This window comes from Phalacrocorax aristotelis, chromosome 25 (genome assembly GCF_949628215.1).
Source record: "Phalacrocorax aristotelis chromosome 25, bGulAri2.1, whole genome shotgun sequence".
Lineage (NCBI taxonomy): Eukaryota > Metazoa > Chordata > Aves > Suliformes > Phalacrocoracidae > Phalacrocorax > Phalacrocorax aristotelis.
In genome coordinates, this window is record NC_134300.1 from 1,455,419 (window position 1) to 1,480,672 (window position 25,254).

At 57.6% G+C, this 25,254-nt stretch overlaps 1 protein-coding gene across 11 annotated transcripts in view; it reads left to right on the forward strand.

The window, feature by feature from the left end:
- The window catches only part of MEF2D (myocyte enhancer factor 2D), a 78,658-nt gene that overhangs the window by 36,827 nt on the left and 16,577 nt on the right, over nucleotides 1-25,254 (forward strand). For 7 of the 11 annotated variants that reach the window (XM_075075354.1, XM_075075353.1, XM_075075360.1 and 4 more), the window contains 4 exons: nucleotides 6,261-6,582; nucleotides 12,158-12,361; nucleotides 20,466-20,603; nucleotides 24,400-24,610. In XM_075075354.1, the coding sequence (XP_074931455.1) occupies nucleotides 6,529-6,582; nucleotides 12,158-12,361; nucleotides 20,466-20,603; nucleotides 24,400-24,610 (607 nt within the window). In that variant the 5' untranslated portion in view covers nucleotides 6,261-6,528. Of the gene's footprint in view, nucleotides 1-205; nucleotides 295-4,184; nucleotides 4,207-6,260; nucleotides 6,583-12,157; nucleotides 12,362-20,465; nucleotides 20,604-20,761; nucleotides 20,897-24,399; nucleotides 24,611-25,254 lie in introns of those variants that run through there. The other 4 variants (XM_075075362.1, XM_075075364.1, XM_075075358.1 and 1 more) reach the window with 3 other exon arrangements.

Consider the following 25,254-nt stretch of genomic DNA (forward strand, 5'->3'; position numbering starts at 1 on the left):
GAGAAGGAAGCCAGTCCTGCAGATCCAGAAGCCACCAAGAGGGAAACTAAAAGTCCTTGGTGTCAGCGTGGAGGATATGTTAAAAAAACAACAATTAAGTCACAAAAGACAGGGCCGGCCGTCAGAGAGAAAGGAAACAGGAAGGCAAGAACTGCAGTTAAACAGTCGGGTTCAAGAGGTGACTTGAGCTAAATCCATATCCTTAAGGGATGGATTCCCTTCCGCGGGCGGGGAAGCGGCTCTGTTGGTTTGTGCCGGGAGCCTCGGGCCGAGGCTCGGACACCTCCGCTGCAGGTTTGCTGTTTTATTTGCAATTGCCTTTAAGGCTCTTTTGCAGCGGGTGGAGAGTCCGGGCTTTGCGCGGGTGCTGCCGGACTGCTCCTTGTGGCAGCGCGGCCACGTCGCGCCTTGACTCAACTGCTTGTCTTGATAAAAGCCGCGAGTTTGCGGCGGGGGGAGCATTGCAGCGGGGCGTGGGGCTGCTCTCGCCACCTCCGAAGCATCATCGTCACCTCCAGAGCATCATCGCTCCCTCCCTGCGCTCGGCCTGTTTCCCCATGGCCCTACCCCAGCGCGGGGAGGCGAAGGGCTCCGCGGAGGCTCGGTGCGCCATCACGCCGATGGTGGGTGTAAACCACTTCCCATGGCAGGCTGAGCTCGCGGGCTGGTTTGCAGCGCAGCAGCGTTTCCCCAGTATGGGCTCTCTCCTGCTGTGGGTAGAGAGACGGGGCAAAGCCTGCACCTTGTAACCCGTGCGCCGACAGGTTGCGCGCTGAAGCTCTCTTGCAGTGGCCCGCCTTGCCCGGAGATGCTCCAAGATGGGGGGTAAACCCAGAGCCCCCCCAAAATGTTGGTTCTGCTGGGCTGGGTTCAGTGAATTCAGTCCTGTTGGGTGCTGTGTTCCCCGGGGGGAGGATGCCTGGCTGGGATGACCCCTTCTCCTGGTACTCTCAGTCAGCCCCTTCGCTTCATGGAGGATAAACCCATCTTTGGGAGAATTCCAGCAAATCCTGGGTAAAGGATGGGTTTGTGCCGCAGCGAGAGCGTCCGGTGCCTGGGCAGAGTGGGCGGCTGGGCTGGACTGGGTTCCTGTCTTTCTCCCTTCAGTCGGGGACTTTCTACGCCGCTATCAGGCACCCTCCCATTCAGCTCCTCCATAAGATGAGCCACGTTGGTCCTTCCAGCGTGTTCACAGGCGAGCGTTTGTCGTCTTTTTCCCCTTTCCCTTCTTTTCCCTCCAACCTCCGACTGACCTTTGAAGCTGCTCCCGCAGGTTTCCCTGCGGCCGAGGACGTCCCCGTGGCGCTGGCCTCGGGCTGGGGGATGGAGATGGCGCAAACGTCCCTCCAACCGGCGCCGCAGTGAACCCATCCCGATTTTGCCGTCGCTCGTAGCGCTGGCTCTAGCGTGTATTTCAGCACAGGCACGAGTGGATTGGGGAGCCCGTGGGAGAAGCAAGGCTCAGAAGGAAAAGACTTTTTTTTGAAAGGATGCATTTATTTGCCTTTATTTATCTTCTTAAACCTTTGGGATTCGTCTTTTTGATCTTCGCTTCGCAGCTGCGCAGCCAACGTTTGGTTTATTTAAGCTGACGCCGGGCTGAGAGCACAAGGCTTTACAAGGTGGGGTTTTAAGGAAGGATGGCTTAATACCGTCGCCTTCGAGAGGAGCGGCCGTGTCACGGCTAACTTTAGTAAGGAGGCAACTAAAAAGGGATGCAATAAAGGTATATTAAAAATAGCAAATGGCCATAGAAAGTGGATGTGAGACTCTTACGTGCCCCTCCTCGCGCAGAGAGAAATATGGGGCTATTTAGTAGAACTGGAAAAGGGAGGAGTGACGGAGCGGTGCAAAGAACCCTGCTGCTCGTGCAACGCCAAGGTGGGACCGGTTAGAAATAGGTGAAGTAGGTGGGAAATCCAAGTAGTTGGGGGAAGAAATCCAGAAATAAGGACTTGGAGGAGATAGTAACTCTCCTGCCTGCCCAGCTCTGGGAGCTGTGGATTCAGCACCCCCAAATTCCTTGTTTTGTAAAAACATCTCCCAGCTGAGATTCCTCTTTGCTTTTTCTTTCTTCCCCCATTTGCAAAATGCTAACTCCGCTCCCTCACCCGTCTCTCCAATTTAAAGCAATTTACTTGGAGCTGGGTATGAATTACTCAGCACAGAGTTAACCAGCACCTGCTTGTAGTTAATTGGCATGTGTGTTAATTGCTGTGATAGTCATCCTTGTGCGAGGGGGTGTAGGGCAGGAGGGAGGGATGCGGGCGCTAACGGGCTGCCTCTGTCCCAGCGCTTCTCGCCGCTTCCCTGCAGTGAGGCCGGATTTCCCCTTTCCCGATCCTTGCCGAGGTTTCCGGCTGCCCAAAGAGGGACGGGATGACTTTTTGCCGATGCAACGGCCTTGATTTGCTTCACGGCAGGTTTGCAGGTCCCTTTCGATGGCGTCGGACCCCCTGCGCCGCGGCGGTTCCTCCTCGCGGGGTGTAGCGGCGGCTGAGATGCTCGGTGGCTGCGTGGAGATGGTCACCGTGGAGATGGGTACCGCCGGCGATGGCGGCGGCGTGGCGGGGAGGCTGCGGGTGCCCAGGGTGGCCCTGAGCCCAGCCCGGCCCCGCCTCGTGATGTTTGAGCTGTCCCGAACCTGGTTTAGGATGGCTGGGTCACGTTTTGGGCAAACCAGTCTGCGGAGATTCTCTAGCGTCTTGCAAGGGCTGGGCTTAGCCCATCCACTGGTGTTCGTGTCGCGGCTCGGGGATGTTGGCGCCTCACCCCATCGCCGAAGGGCGCTGAGGCTCGGACGCTGCGCAGGGTGGGTGCCTTCTCATCCCGCGTGCACCACGGGGTGGCGAGAGCCCCGTTTCCTTGGAAAAGCAGGCTAAGGGTAAAGAAGCTGCTGTCTGAGAAGGAAGAAAAAATGATTTAACGATTGGGGATATTATAGTGAATAAAACCACCCAAGACCCCAAATGTTAAGTTACTTGGGAGTTTCTCTTTTTAAAAGCCCTGCGCTCCGGGTGCTTGGCTGTGTTTAGGTGCTTAAATCCCACCTGATCACGGAGGAGGGGTGATGCCGGTGCTTTGGGGTGGGCAGTCAGGGAGCCCGAGCAATTAGCTGGGGGAGGAGAGGGAGCTCCGGAGGCTTGGTGCATGGTTTCGGGGTCGGGTCCGAGCAGGCAGTGGCGGCGCCGGCGCGGTGGGCAGGAGCCGGGGAGTCTCTCCAGGTTTCTTGCGCTTGCAGATGCTGATCAGAAACTTGAGCGTGTGGTCGGACTTTCTGAAACAGCCACCTGGGCAGGAAACGTGAAAATACCTGGGTTTAAAAATATGTTGGAAAAAAAACCCCCAACCTACAAACAAATAAACCCACCCCAAAATCTGAACACCGGGAACATGAAGAGAACAGGGAGGAGTTTTAAATCCCCTCCAGCAGATGAGTTTGGAGGGCAGCGAACAGTGCCGTGCTTTTCTCCATCCGTCCTTTTTGCCCCATCCAAGGACCGCGCCCGCCACGGGATGTTTTCCTTCCCATGCAGGGGAGAGGGATCAAGAGCATGACGCGGCCGGCTCCTTTTCTCCCCACGATGACAAGCAAAAAAAAGTGTTGTTAAATCACCTTTTTCCCTTGGGGGACTTCATCAAGCAGCATCAGCAAGCCCCAAGGCTGGGACGATGGTCCCCACCCAGCCGGCGTGCCCAGGACCCAGGAGTTGGGCTTGGGGAGCAGCAGGAGGAACGTGGTCTGGTGGTTGAAAAAGACGATTTATATCAAAACCTGGCTTTTATTTGCGGGACAGGGAGGGGAATGTGGTTTGAATGCCGCCGCTCCCATGCAAGAAGCACTGGCTCGTGTGAAGCTCAGCACAGGGATGAGCAGCGCCGGCGTTTTCTCCTCGTCCCTACAAACATCCCATCTCTTTTTCAAACGCCGCAGAGCTTTTGGCCACGATAGCATCCTGTGAAGAAGTCCCACAACCAAATATGTTTCCTTTCACTTGGTTTAAATTTACTGCCTGTTGTTCTCCAGTGTTTATTGTTGCTTCTGGAGAGTTCCTCTCTGGTTTGGACAGTAAATCCGCTGTCTTTTCAGATGGTTTATCTGTTCAAGAGCTGCAGCACAAGGAAAGAATTAGCATCTTGCCCTGGGCCCGGATGTGGAGCTGTTGCTACTTCACACTGCTGCTGGTGGTTTTGAAGACGGTGAAGGTGAATATTTTTCAGCCAGTTTAAAGAAATTGCAACTCCGAAGGGAAAAGCTGCAAAGCAAACTCAGCGGAAAGTTCCTCCTCCGCCAAATTTTCTCCACGCGTGTGAAATCCTCGCCTCAGCCCCCGGCCTCGGGGCTGCGGACTCTCTCCTGCGTGGGCTCACGGTGGTGGAAAAGCCGAGCGGACGCCCTGGGGTGGATGAAACAAAAAATTCTCATTTTATTTTTGGCTCTTCCAGGATCACTGGCCTTTGAGGGACGCTATCGTGGCAGCCTGGTGCATGCACTCCCTGCTCACTGGTGCCCAGGGACTGGCGGTGCCCTGGGTCTGGCGGTGCCCAGGGTCTGGCGATGCTCTGGAACCAGCCTTTCCAGGGTTGCTCAAAGGAAAATGGGGACCAGTAGCTGAAGGGCATCCCCCGGCACGGGCTCAGCATCCCGCCACGGCACCGGTGCTGCTCACGGCTGGACGGTCCCTCCCGTTTGCTGGTGGGAGCGGAGACACAGACCAATTTTGAGAAATAATGATTTAAGCAGCAAATGCCACCCCTGCATGGATTGTCCCTGCAAAGAGTCTTCCTGGTGGGATTTTTGCTGTCCTTTTGCTTGTCTTCCCTGGAGAGCAAATCGTGGATGTTGGGGGTGGAAAGTCTCCCCATTCCCCTCTCGGCTGCTCGAGCCAGGACTGTAACCCCAGAGCATGATGCGCCGTGAATAATTTTACCCAAAATAAGAGCAGAGAGAAAGATTTAGTGACGCACACGAGTCAGTGAACCCCGAAAAACAAGTGTGGGAGTGGGACCGTCAGGGCTTGTTTGTTGTCGGAGCGTGGTCTGATGCAGAGGCGAAGGACGGGGCCAAGGTTGCTGGGGGGCTTCGGCGGGGCCTGGGGGGCTGCGTGCTCTGGGGTGGGAGGGGAGCAGGAGGAGCTCGGTCGGGGCTGCCCACGGATGCTCCCGTCATTTGGGATGATGGGAGAGAAGAAAAAGCTGGGGTGTTTTCATGCTTTTTGTACCGAGGGCTGGGGGCTGCCAAGCCGAGGCAGATCGGAAGCTATTTTCGGACTGGCTTTTCCCTCTGCCCGGGTCTTGGCACGGGGCGCCCTCAACTTCAATTCACTCGGGGAGGGAGAATCAGAAGAAAAACATACCTGCAGAAAAACGAACTGGCTGGTTTTCCCCCTTTATCCCCCTCGCTGCAATGCAATGCACGCTGAAAAAAATGGGGTGAAATGGGGCTTGGGGGGCTGTGTCGGTGGTGGGTTGGTGGGTACATCCAGGTACAGCCTTCAGCGTCGGGGTGCCCGGAGGGGGCTGAGCCTCCGCCCTGTCACCCGGTGTGGGTTCACGGAGCAAGGCTGAGGAAGGAGCCATGCGGGTGCCTCGGGACCCGCAGCTCTCGCCCCAAGGGGGGAGGTGTAGACCAAAGGGTACCCCCAAGTCGATCCACACACCCGCCAGGTCGCTGGAAACAACCGGCGTCTGGCTGTTGTCGAGCCCAGTCGAACCCCAGGCTGTGTGGGCTTCCTTCGGAGTCCTTCTTCCCCTCGCCCATGAGAATTAGGTTTCTGTGCCTGATTATAGGGTTTTTTTAAGTAATCAAATAAAGACATTTTAAAATTCCAAATTGAAGATTAACGCAGAAATTGGAGACGGATTTAAATTGCCCCAGCTAATCACCAGCCACTCGACTGCTTATGACTTTATTAAGAGAAAAAAAGGAAAAAAAAAAAGAAGTCTGGAGTGTCACGGAGGAATAATGATTCACAGGCTCGTTGCTGCCATCTCCTCCTCCTCGACGAGCATCGCCGTGCCCGGCCCACACGTGTCCTGTGGCGCGGGCGTTTTTTGGGCTCCATCCTTGGGGTTTGTTCACGACCAGGTTGGGTAAATCCCTCTGCAAGCCTCCTGGCGCCAGAGCTGAGCGGGAGGATGGAGCAGAGAGCTGCCCTGGGCTGGGGGGCCGGAGCCGTGCCGGCGGCGGGGAGGACGCGGGGAGGGTGCCGGATCCTGGAGGGGGTTTGGGTCTCACTCCTGTCTCTCTCCTCGCACAGGTTCCTGAGCAGCCGCTGACGGCGCAGCCCCACGGGACCCGGCCACGCGGGAGGATACCATGAACTGAGCAAGGAGCGACGCAAACCTCTTTTTTTTTTTTTTTTTTTTTTTTTGTTTGTTTTGGCTTTTTTGGGTTTAGTTTTCATCCGAAAAAACACACAAAAAAAGCCCCCCCACGCTCTTTCATGAAAACATTTTAAAACGGGGTTACTTTTCCCCTCCCCTGAACCGAAGTCGTCCCGGGTGCGGTGAGGATTTCCAGAGAAGATGGGGAGAAAAAAGATCCAGATCCAGCGGATCACGGACGAGCGCAATCGGCAGGTCGGTGCTTTCCCTTCGGCTCTCCGCTCCCTCCGCGCCCGCTCTCCTCCCGTCGGGTATTTTAAGGGTCCTGCTTCAAAACGACCCATTTCCATCCCATTTTGGGCCAAGTGGTGCTTTTTCCCGCCCCCCCCAAGCCCATAAACCAAGCGGCACCGGGGCTGGATTCAGGCGGATACCCAGAGCCGGGCAACCGGCCCCGTTTTGCCGTGGCGGGGAGCTGCGGCCCCCACCCAGGCTTTGCTCCTCGTCCTGGAGCTCCTTGCACCGTTTCCATCTAAATGCTTTTCCAGAAGAAAGTATCTTCTCCAGTTAGTTCCCCTTTTTTTTTTTTTTTTTTTGTCTTGCAGAAAATATATTTCAGTTGACATTTTCCATGAGGTTTTTCCAATAAAAAACAGCCACAACAAGTATCCATTTTTCTGAACGCAAACAACCCAAATTATCCTTTTTTTCAACTGAAAACTTATATGGGTCCAGGTTTTTTTCCCCTGGGCTCTGTTGAAGCCAAGCCCTAGACACGCACGCATGTGCCTGTGTGTAGAAATACACGCGCCTATCTCAAAGGGAAAAAAAGAAAAAACCTACAGTTTTTTCCCTAATTTACGGGTTCCTTGAGTGGGACCGGCTGAGCGGCAGCGTTTTGCCGGACCAGGTTTGTTCTCTGATGACTCCATCGATGTATTTCCCCGTAACCACAAGATTTTTCAGGCAGGTCCCTTTGCTCCGTGGCTTCCCGCGGTCCTTGAGCTCGGCTTAGCAGATCCAAGCCTCTGCCTTTAGCCCAGCCACTGCTGCAGATGCCCCAGCGTGGTCGGCCATGCTTCTTTTCTACTGCTTTTATTCCAGAAAAAAGAAAAAAAAAAGAAAAAAAAAGTATGTGTATATATCCCTAACGCTTAAAAAGTGGCAAATAAGCGAATTGCATGAACTAGTTTGTTGCTCCACAGCAAAACAATAGAAAATTGCAGTTTTTCTTCACTGCAGCTTTTTTTGGCGGCTGGGATGGGTGTAAAATCTTTTTTGATAATGTCCCGGTTGCTCATGGCACTGTTCAGTCCCATAATTAGCTGGAAATGGGGCATTAGGGGTTGTTAAAGAAGCTGGAGGGTGTTTTATGGGGTGGCGCTGCTGACCGTGGCATAGGGAGAGAGGGATTTGCAGCTACTGGAGCCCCATTAGAAGTTCAGATGAACGGAAAATATTTGGTAATGCTGGAGGTTGATGGCACAGCCTAGCCCTGTTGTATAAGCCTTCAGGAAAGGAAAGAGGCATTTCCCTGCCAAAGGCAGAAGCCAAGGTGGTGGGAGGCGTTTTTGGGGGGCGTTGAGCCGCTCCTCGGTGTGCAGGGCTTGGCTAAGCAGGGCTCGAGGTGCAGACCCTTGCCGAGGTCTCCCCGGCCGAGCCAAGCCCAGGTGGGATTTAGCAGCAGAAGTCGCTCAGCTCAGCCGGGTGCCGTGGTTTTAGCACCTCTCAGATGTCAGATGTTGTCCCCAAAGCCCAGCTCCCGGGTCTGGGGGATGTTGGTTTTTCCCTTGACGGCAGCTGCATCCCCGGCCGGGCTGGTTCTTCCAAAACCCAACGCGGGAGCATCGCTCCCCACGCGAGCGCGGCACGTATCGCTTTGCTTTTCCAAAAGCCCAGCCCTGTTTTAAGCTGAGTGTCAGCAAAGCAGCAGCTGTTTAATTGGTCACCAGCGCAGGCTTTGCAGTCAACTATTTTTGCTGCTCCCTTTCTTTGGGAAGCAAGGACACACCAAGAAGAGAGGACATTTCGGGACGAACGGCCGCTCCGGGCAGCGGGTTGCTGATCTGCTCCAGCCACGGCAGTGGGAGCCCTCAGTAAAGGGGGTGAAACCCCTCCTGCTTTGCACTTAGATGTGTGCAATGCCAGGATCCGCTCTCTGGGCTCAGAAACGTCCCCTCTTGCTTCATCTCATTCCCCTTCCCTTCCTCTCCTGCTGTTGTTGCAGATCGGAGACGAGAAGCGTCCGCGTACGCGTGGCCGCCGTGGCTGCAGGCTCTTGGCTAAGCTGGCTTAAACCCAGGGTCTGGGAGCATCCTCAGCCCATCCCTGCCTCCACGGCAGCCCCTCCCCGAGGCTTGGGTGGGGGGACACGGCTCGGCTCTCCCATGCTGCACCCCAGGAGCTGAGCACCCGGCGCTGCTGAATTACGCATGGGGTTTTCACCCCACGGGAAACGCGGGTCTTGCAGCTCCAGCCGCGGTGGGTGAGCGTGCACTGTCCTCGGCGTGCGCCGGCGCCCGATGGCTCCCGCGGCACCTGCCTGCGTCGGGGGAGGGAGGGATGGGGAGCGGGAGCAGTGCGCGGATGCGCTGGAGGAGGAGGGGTTCGCCGGCGCTCGTGCAGGGAAGCGGAGGCAGAGCCGCCCTCGACGCCTGCGTTTCCGCTCGCTCTGCAAGTGGAGTTTCATCGATAATGGTGGTTCGGGGCCGCCGAGGCGTCGTGAACCTCGGGAGGAGTTGGGGTTGAACGGGGGCTCTCCAAAGCCTTCGCTGCGAGGTGGAGCTCTTCCCAGGCATCTCGCACCCAACCTACAGCATCGGCGAGTCCGGCCAGAGTCACGGCCCAGGTCTTGCCTGCCATGGGCGCAAGGACCACGAGCCCGCCTGGAGCAGACCAGAATTACAGCAGAAGCCAAAACCAGGGGAGGAGAGCAAGTAAGAGTCACTAATGTCATTAGAGGAATTACTGGAGAGGATTTGCCATAACAGATCAGACCATCAGTCCTTCAGGGCCAGCCTGCTGACTCTGGCAACGGCCAATATGGTCTGCATCAGGGGAAAGGCAAAAATCCCCCACGAGTGTGGGGCAGTAATTCCTTCCTGACCCCTTTGGTGATCGGCTTATGCCCTGAAGCATGAGATTTGATTACCCTCTTAGACTTAGAAGGTTAATTCTTCTAGATGAGGCTCGTGCACGGCGGTAGGGGAAGGTTTGGGTTTCTGTCCCAGGTCACGGGGAGATGCGCAGGGCAGTGTTAGCTGACGCTTTTGTGCGACAGGGCCGGCTAAACGGCAGATCTTTGCTTTGCTCCGCAAGAAGCGGGGGTGCCAAGACAGAGGGACGCTCCTCCACCCTGTCCCTACCTGCAGAGGGAATATCCCCTCGTCCGTAGAGGGATGACTTGGGGCTCCGGGTTCTGCTTGGCTCTGCTCAGGTTGTTTGGGGCAGGTAACGCCACGCTCTCCATCGTTGCTCAAGGGCAATACCCCAACCACGCTTGTTTCTAGTCTTCATGGCCAAGAGCTGCCCCTTTCTCTTGTGCCTCGGCCTCACCCTGTTGCCTCCGATCTTGGTGGCCGAGCGGGCTCGTGGCACCCGGCAAGGTGGTTTTCGGCGAAGCGACCTCGGCACCGGCAGCTGCAGAAACAACCGCCCTCGGCTGTTCCCTCTGTCTTGGCGGAGACACCGTGTGTTTTCCTCTTGAGGGCTCCTCAGGCTGCTTCAAGCGTGAGTCAGAGCAGCGGGGCCGTCTCGGCGGGGGACAGCGAGGCACGCCATACCGGGCTGGGGCTGCTGCCGGAGCTGTGGTGGAGCAGCCGGTCTCTAGCAGGGGCGTGAGACCAGAAACGCTGCTGGCGCGGCGCCGGCGAGCCCTGGGTTGGTTTTGGCCCCTGTCCCGCTGCGAGCTGCAGGAGCAAAACCCCAGCTGGGTCCCACCTGAAGTCATGCGGTGCGGCAACGGCTGCGGCGTGGTGCTGCCAGCTCAGTCTCGGCAACAGAGCAACCAGGGCCAGCATGTGGCAGCAGCGATTCTGGGTGGCCGAGAGGTCCGGGATGCCACCAGGGAGGGGGAATTGCGGATGACACCAGCGCTGGCCCTCAAGTGATGTGCATCAGAGCACGCCGGAGCTGGGGCGGACACCAGCAATGTGAAGGCTTGCACTCGCAGCCCGACGGCGGTGCGAGCAGGCGCACGTGGTGGGGAGCGGCGGCGTGGGGTGCCAGCCCTGCACTTTCCAGGGGATGAGGCGATTAGAGCCAAATCTCGTTACTGCTTAATCATCTCTGGGAGATGGCGGGGAGAGGTGGGCAGCTCCCCACACCATGCGCACCCAGGGCTGCCCCTGCTCGGCCCGCCCGCTGCACGGAGGGATGTCTCAATGGGTGCTCGGCGCCGGGTGCAGGACCCTGGTGGGTGCAGGACCCCGGTGGGTGCACCCTAGCGGCAACGCTCATCACCACTGGTGCGGATGGGGAAGGTCCGGGTTAAGCTCTTTGGACCGTGACCGTAACGCCGCTAACTCAAGTTGAGCGAAGGAGAGAGCCTCGTTCGCTCTCCTCCCTCAATGCTGCAAATGAAAGCAGCAAAATCGATGCCGTGGCGGAGGCCCTAAGTGGGGTCGAGCCCTCGTGTGCACGTGCGCGGCGACGGAGCAGCTCTCAGCACCCAAGGGCATCTCAGCTCATCTCCAGCCCTTCTCCGGGCTGCTGCTCCGCCCCCGAGAGCAATGCTTAAAGCAAAGCAATGACCTCCCTGCCTCTTATTTTCCTTTTCTTTTTTTTTATTTGCTAAGAAGGTATTGGCCAAGCATCACGCCGTTCCCCAGCAGTGTGCTGTTCGTTGCGGGGAGGAGGGTGAGGGACCTTCAGCGGCTTGTCTGCGCTGCAGCCGGGGCGGAGAGCCCCAAAGCAGCTCCTTCCCCACCAGCTGGGTCCTGTTAGGAGCGTCGTGGCAAGAGCCGAGTGTGGGCTGGGAAATGCAGCCCAACGTCTGGAGCGGGTTTTGGAGCCCGTGCCCGGCTCCGTCCTGTCCCCCAGCCAGCTCGCAAGGATGAGCCCTGCGAAAGACGCCTCGTTAGCTCTAACGACAGCTCGTTTCGAGGCAGGGCAGGTTGGGGAGGACAGGGGACGTGGTCACGGGCGCCAACGATCCCGGGTGGGCAGGCAATGCGGAAAAATTCCCCGACGAGCTTACGGGGGACAGCAAGAGGGAGGCGGCAGCTGGCTGAGCACCCGGTGCGGGGGGCTCGGGGTGCCTTTGGGGAAGCACAGCCTCCCAAGAGAAGTGGGTGGTGGGAAGCAGGAGAGCGGGCGAGGGATGGGGTGGGTTGGGCGAGTGGTGTGGAGCAGCACCCTGACCTGCTTCGGGGCGGACGAGCCCCCCGGCTCGGTGGCTTGCGGGGTTGGGTGCTCGCAGCGTTACTGCAGCGGGCGAGGACGAGGTCTCTGCCGCTTGAATATTCAACTTTAACAGAAAAAAAAACCCAACAAGACAAAGCCCCTGGACAGATGGTAGCTCTGTTGGGGGTTTTGCTGAAATTTCTTTTCTCTTGATTTGGCAATATGTGATTTCCAATGCTGATAATCATCATTGTGCTTGTGAAGTGTCTGCCTTTGGAGGATCCCAAAATAGGCGGTAATATGAACCGGTTGGAAGAGGGAGGTGAGAGAGGAGAGCTTGGGGTGGTTGTCCAGCTCGGGCAACTGGGGACAGAAGATTCCCTCTCCCCTCCCCTTCCTTTTGCTCTTCCTCCAGTTCTTCTCCAGGAGGTGCTGGGTCGGTGGCAGCGTGGGCGCAGCTTCTGACCGTGGCTCTCCTTGCTTTCAGGTGACCTTCACCAAGCGCAAGTTCGGCTTGATGAAGAAAGCCTACGAGCTGAGCGTCCTGTGCGACTGCGAGATTGCCCTCATCATCTTCAACCACTCCAACAAGCTGTTCCAGTATGCCAGCACCGACATGGACAAGGTGCTGCTCAAGTACACCGAGTACAACGAGCCCCACGAGAGCCGGACCAACGCAGACATCATCGAGGTGAGGCCGCTCGTCCTCTCCCCGGCTTTGCCGTTGCGGAGCCAGGGCCGGGTCTGGCACCGCAGCCGAGGCCGGAGGTCGGTGCAGGGCGGGGATGGGAGCGAGCAGATCTCCGACACTCGGTGCCGGCCTGATTTTGCATCTTTTTGGATCAGCCTACAAAAATATTCAGTTCTGGGTGGTAGAGTTTGAAGCTGTCTCGAGTTATGTGTTGATCTGCTGCCATAAAATTGAGGTGCAGGTTTGCTTTGCGGGGCATCCCTGTCATCCAGGCAAACCACGGGATGGTTTTGGAGGCATCTCCCAGGGCTGCTGCACTGGGGTGCCTTGGTGCAGCTGGTGACGTTGGCCTGTCTGTTGTTTGAGACATGCATGGTGGGGTTGTAGGAGGGCGCCAGCGGCTGAATCGCAAAGTAATTTAGGTTGGGAGGAACCTTTGGGTGCCTCTGGTCCAACCCTGCAGGTAGGTGGGGTTGCTCAAGGCTTGTCCGGCTGCGTTCTGCGGGTCTCCAAGGATGGCGAGTCCAGTCTGACCAACCCCGGCACTGCCAAGGGCACCGTGTCCAAACCTCGCTGCCGCCAAGGCCGCGCTCCTCCTCCAGCCCGCCGGCTTCGCAGGGGATGCTCAGCCGCCATTTGCTGTCGGTGACTCTGCGCTGGCCCTCCCCACTGCTTTGCCCCCACCCCTGCCGCCGGCGGAGCGTGCTGGGCTCGAGCGTGGGGCATCTGGCTCACCGGAGGGTGTCAGCGGCATCTCGGCCGTCGGCCGCATCCTCTCCCCCAGCAGCACCCGCGAAGGCGGGAGCCGCTCGGTTGTCGCTTTTCAAGCGTGTGGGCAGCTGCCTTTACGCCTGGGCAAATGGAAGGCTTGGCTGGGTAATTATTGCCATCACAGGTGGGCATCCATTAACGCCTGCGGAGCCGTCAGCGATCGAGCGGAGCGGCACGGCCCCGTGGAGGGCCCCGGGCAGATCAGAGGCAGCCGCTCCGCTCGGACCTCGCACGGCACGAAGCTTCAGCACTTCAAAGCGCTGCTGGAGGAATCGGCTTCTCCTGCCGCTCGGGCTGTGCCACTTCTGCCTTTGAATCCCTTTGGCACATCGCGGACAGTTCGCTCAGGCTTTGATTTCGTGAAGGCAAAGGAAGAAAAACCAACCTACCTCCTAAATCTTGCCTCTTTTTTTTTTCCTCCTTTTTTTCTCTGTGAAATATGTCTTTTTGAGAGGTTTGGACTTGAGGTTTTCGCCTCATTGTCCACCCGGTTCCTACCGATGTGCCGCCACAGCAGAAGTGGGTTGAGCCGTGACCAAGCAACCTGCCCTCAGTGGGGTTTGGAGACTGTTCTGCCAGCACATGGTTGCCTACAGGCCTTAGAAATGGTTCAAAAATATCCTTTTTGGCCTGTTTGAGCCAGGTAGCGTCCGTCCACCGTGAAAATGCCGGGGTTTTGCAGGCGCGGTTCCCCGCCGCGTTAGTCAGCGCAGCCTCACCCAGCCTCTCCGGGATGCTCAGACTGCGGCACTCGCAGCGTCGAACAGATTTGTGTTGGCCTAAAAATACCGTAAACATTTTGGGCAGCGTTCTCTGTTCCCTTATGGTCCAAGATGCAAACACTCCCAAGCCGACAAGTTACACACAGTCCTTGGCACCCAAAGAAATACTGTGTTTGCACCACATGAAAAGCTGGATCTGCATCCAAAGCCGAGGAGAGGAACATCGGGAACGGAAGGATATTGGTGGATGGCAAGAAAAAGAGCCCAAACTCGCCGGGTTCGGCACATCTTGCTGGCACAGCCGCCTCGGAGCGAAACCCGCTGGGGCACAGGCGGGTTTTGAGGCCGCTCAAGCATCCCTCCCCATCCTCGTCTCATCTTGGAGCAGGGTTAGGTCTGCTCGAAGATTTTGACCAGTTTTGTCTCCCAGATCCCCTCCCTGGGAGGCTGTTCCTGCTCCTGGGGCTGAATTCCATCTCCCCCCCCCAGCCATCTCCCCTTGCCCAGGCCAGGTCCCGCCAGCCCAGCTGTGACCCCACCTCACACCCTCCAGTTTATCCAATGTTTCTTGGTGGCTCCCAGTTGAACTTGACTCCTCCAAGAGTATCTTCGTGCCCTTGAAGCTTCCCCAGCATCAAGCATTCATAGAGCCGTGAAGGCACAGGCTGTGAATTTACTACCAAATATGATTTTAAGTGGATTTTTAAGGGGCTGCTGATGCATCTGCCTTCCCCGTAATGCCTGTGGCCCCTTTCTACGGCGGGGTGCAACCCTGAGTGACTCTGGCGGCATCTCAGAAGGGATGAGGAGCAGCCGGGACCTGGGTGAATCGCGGCAGAAGCCTCTTGATTTCATTTTCCTGGCAGAGGGGGAGCGAGCGGTGGCTCTGGCGGCTTGGCCAAACCAGGGTCTCCTCTCCCAGCTGGGCTGGGGGGCTCCTGGTACCCAAACCCTCCTGGGGCTGGTACCACCAACTCCAGGCTGTAAAAGTTGGTCTGTTCAAATTATGTTTTAAAACTGAAGTAAACATGAGATCCCCTTTTTCTTTCTGGTCCTGGAGGGGTGCAGTCTGTGGGGGGCACTGAGGACACCCCATAACATGCTGCATGGGCGTGCCCTTGAGGGGTTTATCCCCCTGGATATGTAGTGAGAGGCAGAGCTGCTCTGGGGTGAGGGTACCCGGCCCCGGTTCAAGAGGGGTTCAACACCCTGGCTGACTTTTGGGGGGGCGCCTCCGTGTTTCAGCCACGCCGAGGCTCATCAGCGGCCGTCGGGAGTGGGATTCAGCCACGCAACCCCTGCGGCTCACTCTGTGCCTGGCAAAGTCCCGGCCATTGCAAGCTTTTAAATCTGAGAAAATCTCTCTTAATGCAGAGAGGGGGGTTTCCTTAATCAGGCGGGGGACAGCTGAGGCCCCCAGACAGGCACGCTGGGTGCCACGTGCGTGCCCAGGCTGGGATCACGCCGGCTTTGCTCCTCGCTGTCGCTTCTCGTTTCCTCACAGCCCAGCTGACGTGCCAGTTTCTGATAAGGGACTTGGACGAGAGCAGAGCGAGCCGGGCACGGGGATGCTCCAGAGCCAGTTAAAGTCACACGGCAGTTTCTTTCCTTTCCTTGGCTGAATGTCCCAGGGAAGCAGATTTTTCCCTAATTCTCATTCTTGGGGTTGTCGTTCCCCCGAGCGTGTAAAATCAGGCATTTTGCAGGATGGTGGGGAAGCGGCGAAGTGCAGAGGCAGCTGCTGGTGCTGCATCTTCATCCTTATCCTCATTCTCATCCTCATCCTCGTGCTCATCCAGACTTCCCCAAAGCCTGGGGCGGTTGAGTCTCCCCCCTCCAAGGGAAGTCGACCACATCCTGGTCGAGCAGCGTTTCCTCTCACATGTTCTGTGTTTCCTGCTGCTCTCTCACCCTCTTCGGGTTGGAAAATCTGCTCTCGGACGAGCTCGGATCACGGGAGTGGGAGCATCGCCTGGAAGAGCAGGACCTGCAGCGGGTCCTGCCATGGGGGGACTCCCAGTAGAGTGGGGGGACCTGGGGCCACCAAGGAGACCACCCGATGATGAGCGGGGGTTTTTTTGCCATGTGTAGTTCGCACCCTGGTTTTCTCCTTTGATAATTTTCTGCTGGGAAGGAACTGAATGTAAATCTACTTTGTATGAAAAATAGTTGTGCTCCACTGGATGCAACCCAGTGACAAAACGTTTCATGCCTCCCTGCATCTTCTGTTCTGCCCTGGAAAAGGGAACGAGGAGGAACGAGAAGAAAAGCTCTTTTCTAAAAGACCTTGCAGAAATCCTGAAAATGGGAATCTTTGGGTTTGATTCTCGCTCCAGCAAGATTGTTTTCCTTTTACATCATCTTGTCAAAAAGCAGAAAATGTGGGACACACATTTTTTTGTCAAAAAAAAAAGAAAAAAAACCCCAGCAGCCGACGCTCATATGGCTAGAAATGGCGTTTTGTCATTCCAAACCTCTTTCTGAGCAGCAGATTGCTGCGAGCCGTGCTGCTTTGGCTCGTGTCCTGCTGCGACTTGGGCCCCGGTCACCCACCGCCGCCGGTGCTTCCCGTCCTGCTGCGCTGCCCATCGGCCCCGTCCTCTGCTGCGCCATTTCTGGAGCCCGTCCCCGTCCCCTTCTTCCCCTCCCTGCCCGCGGCTCTGGCAGCCCCGTGCTGCGGCAAGGGTTATAATCCAATCTCACGGAGCTCTTCCCCCTTCGCACGCCTGGCTCGATGCTTCCTGGGGCTGCCAGCGAGTTTCCTATGGGAGTGGCGATGGGGGCACCGTGACCACCCCTCACAGGTCGGGGTGCTGGGTGAAAAACTGGCCGGCCGAGCCCAGAGAGCTGCGGTGATCGGAGCTAAACCCAGCGGGCGGCCGGTCACAGCGCGGCTCCCCAGGGCTCAGGGTCAGGGCCAGCCTTGTTTAGTGTCTTCATCAATGATCTGGGCGAGGGGATCGAGGGCACCCTCAGTCAGTTGGCAGATGACACCGAGCTGGGCGGGAGTGTCGATCTGCTCGAGGGCAGGAAGGCTCTGCAGAGGGACCCGGGCAGGCTGGATCCATGGGCCAAGGCCAGCTGTGTGAGGTTTAACAAGGCCAAGGGCCGGGTCCTGCCCTTGGGTCACACCAACCCCAGGCAGCGCCCCAGGCCTGGGGCAGAGGGGCTGGGAAGTGCCCGGCGGAGAAGGCCCTGGGGGTGCTGGCTGACAGCCGGCTGGGCATGAGCCAGCAGTGCCCGGGTGGCCAAGGAGGCCACCAGCCCCCGGGCTTGTGTCAGCCCTGGTGTGGCCAGCAGGAGCCGGGCAGGGATGGGGCCCCTGTGCTCGGCCCTGGGGAGGCCCCACCTCGAATGCTGGGCTCAGGTTTGGGCCCCTCGGGACAAGAAGGGCCTGGAGGGGCTGGAGCGTGTCCAGAGAAGGGCAGCGGGGCTGGGGCAGGGTCTGGAGCACAAGTGTGCTGGGGGGCGGCTGGGGGGGTTGGGGGGGTTTAGCCTGGAGAAGAGGGGGCTGAGGGGAGCCCTTCTCGCTCTCTGCAACCCCCTGAGAGGGGCTGGAGTGAGGGGGGGGCTGGTCTCTGCTCCCAGGTCACCAGTGACGGGGCGAGAGGGAACGGCCTCAGGCTGCGTCAGGGGAGGTTTAGGTTGGGTGTGAGGGAAAATGCCTTCCCTGCCAGAGGGGTCAGGCCCTGGCACAGGCTGCCCAGAGAGGTGGGGGGTCACTGTCCCTGGGGGGGTTCAGAAACCATGTAGACATGGTACTTGGGGACATGGTTTAGGAGGCCTGGGGGTGTTGGGTTGGGGGTTGGACTTGATGATCCGAGAGGTCTTTTCCAACCTTAATGATTCTGTGATTCTGTGCTGTGGACCGAACTCGGCAGGGCGGTGTGAGTCTCAAAGACAATTAAGTTACAACTAATTTCATTACATTAGCGGCCAGGGAAAGGGAAGAGACCAAGGCACCAGCTGGTGTCTAAGTTGAAGTTGTGTTAGACACCAAATATATGAGACCCGCAGAGAAGAAAGACCTTGGGAAGCGCAGAGAGGGGCGATGCTATGAGCTGCTTGGAGGGGCTTTTCTGGGTCTGGGTGAACGGAGCTGGACTTTCCCCATTGCTCCGCTTGCCTCGACAGAGTCTTTGCAGGAACAAACCCCAGGACGATTTCATGCAGATTTAGAAATGGCAAAACACCGCAGCCAGCGGCGGCTGCCCGTTGCTCCTCCCTGTGCTTTCTTTGGGTGGTAAATATGGGGCAGAGCCAGGGGAGCTGGAAGCCACTTAAAACCTCCTGGGCCGCTTCATTGCTGCAGGTTTTAGAAAGGAGAAGGATGTTGTTGCTCTGCTGAAACCTCTTCCAGAAAATTCACTTGTGAGGGTCCCTTCTCTGAGGGTCCTGGGGGATGGTTGCTTGTCCAACCCCCCGGCTCCGGAACCTGCTGGCAGCCTTTGGCAGAGGAGGAGAGCTTCCAGGGACGTGAGGAATCACCTTCATGTTTCCCAGCCAAGAATGGGAGGGCAGAAGTGGGACATCCAGTTACTGCCCCTGCGAAGACAACTGCTGCGAGGTGGGCACAGCCCCCTATTAGACACCGGAGAGTCTCCCGAGCCAGCACCCGAAGGAAACCCAGCTTCATCCCTTCCGCTGCTCATGGAACAGCTTTTTCCGTTTTGCTTCTGAGAGAGAGAGAGAAGGAGGAAAAAAACTTCTTTTTAAAAAATTCTTTTTCAAAGAAGGCCTCAACTTTCCATCCTTCGGCTGCATCGGTGAAACAAAAGGCTTCGGGGAAAAAAAAACTGAAAAAACCTCAGTTTCCAATTAAAAAAAAAAAACAAACTAAAGCCGTTCCTTCCCCACCGGCAGCGCTCGTTCCTTTTTTTGGCTCGTTCTAAGAACAAACAAGGACACGTACAAAAATAGAAAAATAATAGGGAAAAATCCTCGGGAACCTGCAAAAAAAGCCCTGGGAACCTCCCAGGTTGCCAATAACTCGCATTCCCGGTGCCCTTCTCTGTAAAGAGACAACAAATAACACAAATTCGGGGGACCAGGGGTTATTATTAGGTAATTGGGTAATAATTGTTAGGCAGCAGGAATTACTGGTAACTCCAAACACGGCTTCGGATGCCGCCGTGGCCAGGAGCAAGCCGGACCCTTCACTGCCGGAGCTGGGCATGGGTCAGGACTTTTCCCCTCTGCGGATTAAATCTAAGTAATGAGTGTTAAAATTATGACTGCAAAGGGGTCATTTGAATTGAAAATATTGTGAAAAGCTTCAGCCGGATAGAAAACAGGCCGGGGGATGGGTTTGGCGCCTGTCGTTTTGAGTGTTGCCACCCGCTGCAAGTGGCCACCGAGCGAGGCGGGGGGAAGGGGCCGAGCCGGGCAGCGCGGGGTGCGGTACCCATGCCGAGCAAAACCTGCCTCCGGCCATCCCGGCCCTTCTGGAGGCGGCTTTTTTTCTGCCCTGGAGATGGTTTTTATCCACTCTGGAGATGGTTTTTATCCCCTCTGGAGGTGGTTTTTATCTACGCCAGCCAAAATTCCCCTACAAGCTCTGTTACCCGGAGCTCGCAGGTAGATGGGGAGCCACTCCATGATACGTTTTGGCCTCAAAACCTCAAAATAGAGATGTTTATTACTGTTTAGGAAGACAGAGAATTGTCAAGGTTCTTCCCCCCCCCCACCTTCCCCACTGAATTTGGCACGAAAAGAGATCAAGACTTCCAGGAAATTCTGTAGCTTTGACTTCTAAAAAAAAAAAAAAAGAAAAACAAAAAAATTGGCAAGTGACAGCTCCATAATAACGCCTAATTGCTTATGGTATTTTGAAAATAAAATGATTAAACGTGCCTGTGTAACGCAATCTGCAAATTGGCTACCGAGCGTGAAAGAAGAGCTTTGGGGGGGGGTTTCGCCGTAGCCCAGGCGCACCATTGCCGGGCTCCTGCAGCAAAGGAGGAGATGTTGCGTCGTCAGCTCTCCGTTAGCGCCCTGGGCCTTTGCAGCCGGGGCGTTGTCACCGTCACCCCCCGCCCCATGTCACCCCCCCGCAGGGCTGGCGCCCGCGGGCTGGCGCCGGGCCACGCGCCCTCTCCTGCGATGCTCCCGCTGCGGCGCGCGCGGTAAATGCCACCCGCCTGGTTTTTCCCGGGGACGAGCTGCTTTTTGCTTATTATTTTGTTTTTATTATTTTCCTGTGCGTAAGGAGGTTTTCCCTATTTTTAGCAGGCAAGCAGATATCGTTAAGGTTTATTTCCCCGCCTTGTCTTTGTAGTAATTGTAGGTGACGAATGCGGCTGAGCTGGTACGGGGCCAAGTTCAGCTCCGGCGTAACCAGACCCTTTGAAAGCAAAGAAGTTTCTCCCCGTCCATCCCCACACTGTAATTCCTTAATTAGAGACACCCCGGCGTCGAAACCCGAGGGCCAGATCCTGACTCTTTAACCCCATTGAGGTCAACGTCATCTTGGGGCAAAGGTGTTAATTTGGGCAAGTCCTCGTCTTTATGGGCCGGGGGATGTTTTTTGGGGGGCCCTGCCCATCCCAGGCAGCCGCCCGTGTTCCCCATCCCCACTCCCAGATCTCAAACTGTCCCGATTGTGTTTTCAGACGTTAAGAAAGAAAGGTTTTAACGGCTGTGACAGCCCGGAGCCCGACGGCGATGACTCGATAGACCAGAGCCCCTTGATGGAGGATAAATACCGTAAAGGCAGCGAGGATCTGGATATCCTGTTCAAGCGATACGGTGTAAGTACCTGCCCCTTGGCCAGAAAACCTTCATTATATGTTTTTTTTTTTGTTTTGTTTTTCTTCTGTTCGATTTCCCTCCAACCTCGTCCCCTGATCCCTCCCCGACACCCTCCCCGTGTCCCCGTTCCCGCCCCCCCCGCCCCAAAACGTAACAGGCGCTGAACAAGAAGCACAGGGAGTGCGAGAGCCCAGAAGGGGATGAAGTGTTTGCGTTGACCCCGCAGACGGAGGAGAAATATAAAAAGATTGATGAGGAGTTTGATAAAATGATGCAGAGTTACCGGCTCGCAGTGAGTAGCTGGTGGTCTGCAGCCCCCCCTTGCCCCTCCCCGGATGCCTCCAGGTGACCGGGGAGGGGGGACTTTGCATGGCTTTGCTTCGGAGCCGTGCTGTGCCTTGGGAGCCGATGCGCAGCCCCCCACCGCCCCGAATGCACCCCAGGTCTGACGGGTGAGATGCACGAGGGGCCTTGAGGGTCCCTCCTGTTTCCCACCCCGAGAAGCAGGAACAAGCCTTGGGAAAACCGTTCCCGTTAGCTCAGCATTCCTGAGCCTCCTTGGCTCTGGCTGGAGCCAATATTGGCTGTTCCCCCTCCTTTGCTGCAAATACTGCATTGGGGCCTCCTTTTTTGCCCCTTTTCCCCCCCAAAAAGGGCTTTTTGCCTGGGTTAAGACCCCAGCGTTCAGGCGAGCTGGTGGTAGGCGCTGGCCCCTCGCATCCCTGCAAGACTCAGCCTGGTTTGGGCTATTCCGCATTAATTCCCCCCAAATCCACTGAGCCCTCGGGGCAGCTGGTGGCCGAGGCAGAAATCCAGGGAGGTTTTAGCCTGTGATCCCGGAGCCGTCACCGGGGTGGCATCAGGACAGTGCTGAAAGGGATTTGTGTCAGGAGACGGGAGGAGGAGGGGGACACGTTTCAAATTAGTTGTTAGTTCAAGGGAGCAGAGACTATTGATGCAGGCAAGGCTTCTTCAGAGGGATTAGCCCGAGTCGCTGCAGCCATAATTAATGCTGCCAGGAGCAGAAAGGAGGCTCATTTTCAAGGGCTGGACGCAGCACTGCAAAAATTGCACACAACCCACCCCACCCCCTCAAAAAAAGAACCCAATAATCTGTCTTTCAGTGCTTTGCAAGCCCCCACAAGTTAAAAGTCTGGGTTTTCTTGAGATTTGGGTCTTGTGAAATCCACAGCTATTCATTTTGCTGACTCAGCAGGTGAGCGCTGCGTCTCTCCGGGAGCTTCCCAAGGACCCCCAGATCAGCATCTCCATCCCCTGCATCTGACGGCGGGGAGGGGGTGGCTTCCCCAAGCCCTGGGGAGGTGAAGCGAAACGGGGTGCAGGCGGTGATGGTTGCTCGCGGCTCTGCTGCGACAGCAAGCCCATCCCTCCGGGGTGGGTTTAGTGCAGGATTAGCTCCTGCGAGGCGAGGCTCTGCCTTGTCCTCCCAGAGGTTTCTCCCTGGTTTCACTAGCAGGGGGCAGGTTTCCACCCCGCCAGGGCTTGCGTGGGGTGGGGATACGGCCTCGGGTGCCTCGCACAAGCCCTGCCACCGGTGCAAAATAGGTCAAAAAGCCAGCAGAGCTTTCTCCTTGGTGCAGAACGACCTTAGAAAGCAGGGGCTGCTTAGCGTCTCTATTTTTCTGCTGCAAATGGAGGGCTCCAAGCAGGCTCCCATCGCCGGGGGTGGCTTCCAGACGTGCCATAAAGGAACAGTCCATGCCCTAAAGGCATTTTGGCTGGTGGCATTCAGGTGCTGGGCGCTTCGTAGTCAGGGCGTAGCATCTGGCTCCCCGACTAAACCTCCCTGTGCAGCAAGGGACTGAGCGATGCAGGTGGAGCGTGTGCAGTTGAAGAAGACGCTTTTCCTTTTTAACCAGCTGGGTTGGTTTTGCGTGTGACAAGAACTAACCAGACTCGGCGGCCGGGGAAGCTTAACAACAGCCTTGTTTGCTAAAGAGAGGCCTTGGCGTGGCTTCTGCATTGGGTGTTTGTAATCACTTTTAATGAAAACAGAAATCGTTGAGGTTTGGCTGATGTGTGCATCTTCTCCCCCAGATTTTGGACTGATGTGTGAGCCGCCTTCCCTAGTTGTGCCTTCCCTGGGGCCCGGGGGAGGGGGGGATGGGACCTGGGACCGCTTAGCTGGTGGCCTGGGTGTGCATCTCGCTTGTTTGAAGATGCAACGGGATAGATACGGATTAAAAGCAAAAACTCTGCTCTCCAGTTGGTTTCTCAACCTCCCGGCTTTATCACAGCGTTGCTGAAGATGCGATGCACGGGGTTTAGCTTTCCCTTTCCCGGGAACGTGCACGCACGCAGACGCATTTGCAGTGATTTATTACACAACGCTGCTTCGGTGTTCATGCAGCGCCCAAGAAACCTTCCCCCTCCCGGTTTTGCAGCCATGCAGAACAAGCTCCCGGGGCCGAGCAGAGGGAGGGCTCTGCATTACAGCTCTCCCCGGCAGCGTGTAAAGGTCTGGGAAATGCCGAGCCCCGTCCCTTTGAAGAGCGGGCTGGTGGCCCTCGGAGCGGTGCTGCGGCGCAGGCTCAGAGCCGCTGTCCTCTGAGCTTGGCTGCAGCCACGGGATATCTCTGAAGGACAGGATGCCCTTGAGAGGCTGGTGGGGAGGGTTTCCAGCAGCGAGGCGTGGGTGAGCACCGTCCCACTCCTTCCTCCCCTCCTCCCCTCTCCCCCAGATGAAAATCACCCATCTAGGAGCAGATTTCTAGAGGGGAGGGGGCCGCAGGGCAGCAGCCCCCACCCAGCTGCAACGTGGGGGATGCTCGGCTCCCTGTGCCCTCGCTGGTGCAGCCTGCGGGGTCCCAGCTCTGGCCCCGCGACGCTCCCATCCAGTGCTGGGCTGCTCTGCCTCTCCAGCCTTCAACAAATTAAAGTGGGACTTTAGCAAAGCCCCTGCTAAAGCCTCTAAGCAGGTGCCTGCTCCTGTTAACGAAGAGCAAATCAGTGACATAAGACAGACGGCTAGGATAATCACGGCGAGTCTGGCTCCAGCGGGGACGCTGGTAGGTGAAGCTGGTCCTCGACCCGGGGCCAAGGATAGGGCTTTAGCGATGCTCCTGCTTCCCTGGGGACAGCTCCTCCTCCTTCCCAGCAGCTCCTGGAGGTGCCAGGATGGATCCCAGTGTCACCCAGCGGCTGTGCGGAGCAAACCGAGCCTTTCCCAGGTGCTCGGCCGCGGGCAGCAGTGCCAGCCCAAACTGGTGATCCTCTGCCGGCTCTTTGGGAGGGCTCGTCCCATCCCACCGGATGACGAACAGCCTCGTAAAATCCCTGCGGGCCGCTTGGCCTCTGCGGTGGGACGAAGGGCAGCTCGGCTGCTCTCGGTGCAGGTGGGGGCAGACCATCGTGCTGCTGCCCGTCTCGATGCTTCGGGGTGTTCCCAGCCACCTCTCCGCAGGCTGTCCTGAAAATGCTGCGGGTGAATAAATACGGCCTGAAAATGAGACCAAAGCAACCGGTTGCAAAGCTTTGATGTATCTGAACGGGCAGCCAGTTGCTCTTCCCAGTCTCCCCCGGTGGGGGCCGGGGGCCGGTGCGTCCCTTCGAGATGCCAGCGTGGGCAGGGTGTAAGCGCAGCAGCGCAGGTCAGCAGTGAAACGGGGGCTAGGGGGGCTCCGGCCTGTCCCCCGTTCTTCAGCAGTGGGGTGTTGCTGCTGCTGTGATGCAGGATCAGGCCCGCCCTTGCTCGGAGCCTGCAAAGCGAGGAAGTTCACCCCTGCACCTCGCCCAGCGGCGCCTGCACCCCTTTACCCCTTGCTCTCTGTTCAGTCCGCAGTGCCCGCTCCGAACTTCGCCATGCCCGTGACGGTGCCGGTGACCAACCAAAACACGCTGCAGTTCAGCAACCCGGGCAGCTCGCTGGTGACCCAGTCCCTGGTGACCTCCTCGCTGACAGACCCCCGGCTCCTCTCGCCGCAGCAACCGGCGCTGCAGAGAAACACCGTGTCCCCAGGGCTGCCACAGAGGCCGGCCAGCGCAGGTGAGCGATGCCGTGACCCTTCGCACCCCTTGCTCCTCATCCTGCCCGCCAGAGCCTTGCTGGGTGTGCAGCGCCGAGCACGGGGCACCCCGGGAGGGAGTGGACGCCCCTGCTGCCTCCATCCCCGGCGTCTGTGGGTGGCACGAGCAGCCCGGAAGGCTTGTTGCCGGCGGGTGCTTGTTCCTGCCCTGCTAGAGGTTGATGCCACCAGTTTGCGCCTTGGCCTCAAACTGGGGGTGACTCCCCCACCCCCACCTTGGCCATACCAAGGTCTTTTCGAGAGCTGGATCCCTGCAGGGATCTGTTTCGAGGTTGGGCAGCGCAAGGAGATGAGTCACCCGGCGCCGTTCCCAGGCTTGGGGGTGGCTGCCGGCATCCCGCTCGCCGGTGGCACTCCGGTGACATGGGACTGCTGCCTAAAAAGGGCTTTTCTGAGTTGGGCTGTGCCGGTTGCAGTTGGTCGCCGAGCGATTACTCATGCGGATCTGCTGACAGATCGGAGGGAGCAGTCGTTTCCAGCGGGGACCGGCGATGGGTGGCGGAGGGCAGGTTGGGGGAGAGGATCTCGTCACCCATGTCCCCTGCAGTGGTGGTGGGGGGGGGGGATGGACGACGACAGCGACAACGTGTGATCGCAGCCCGGC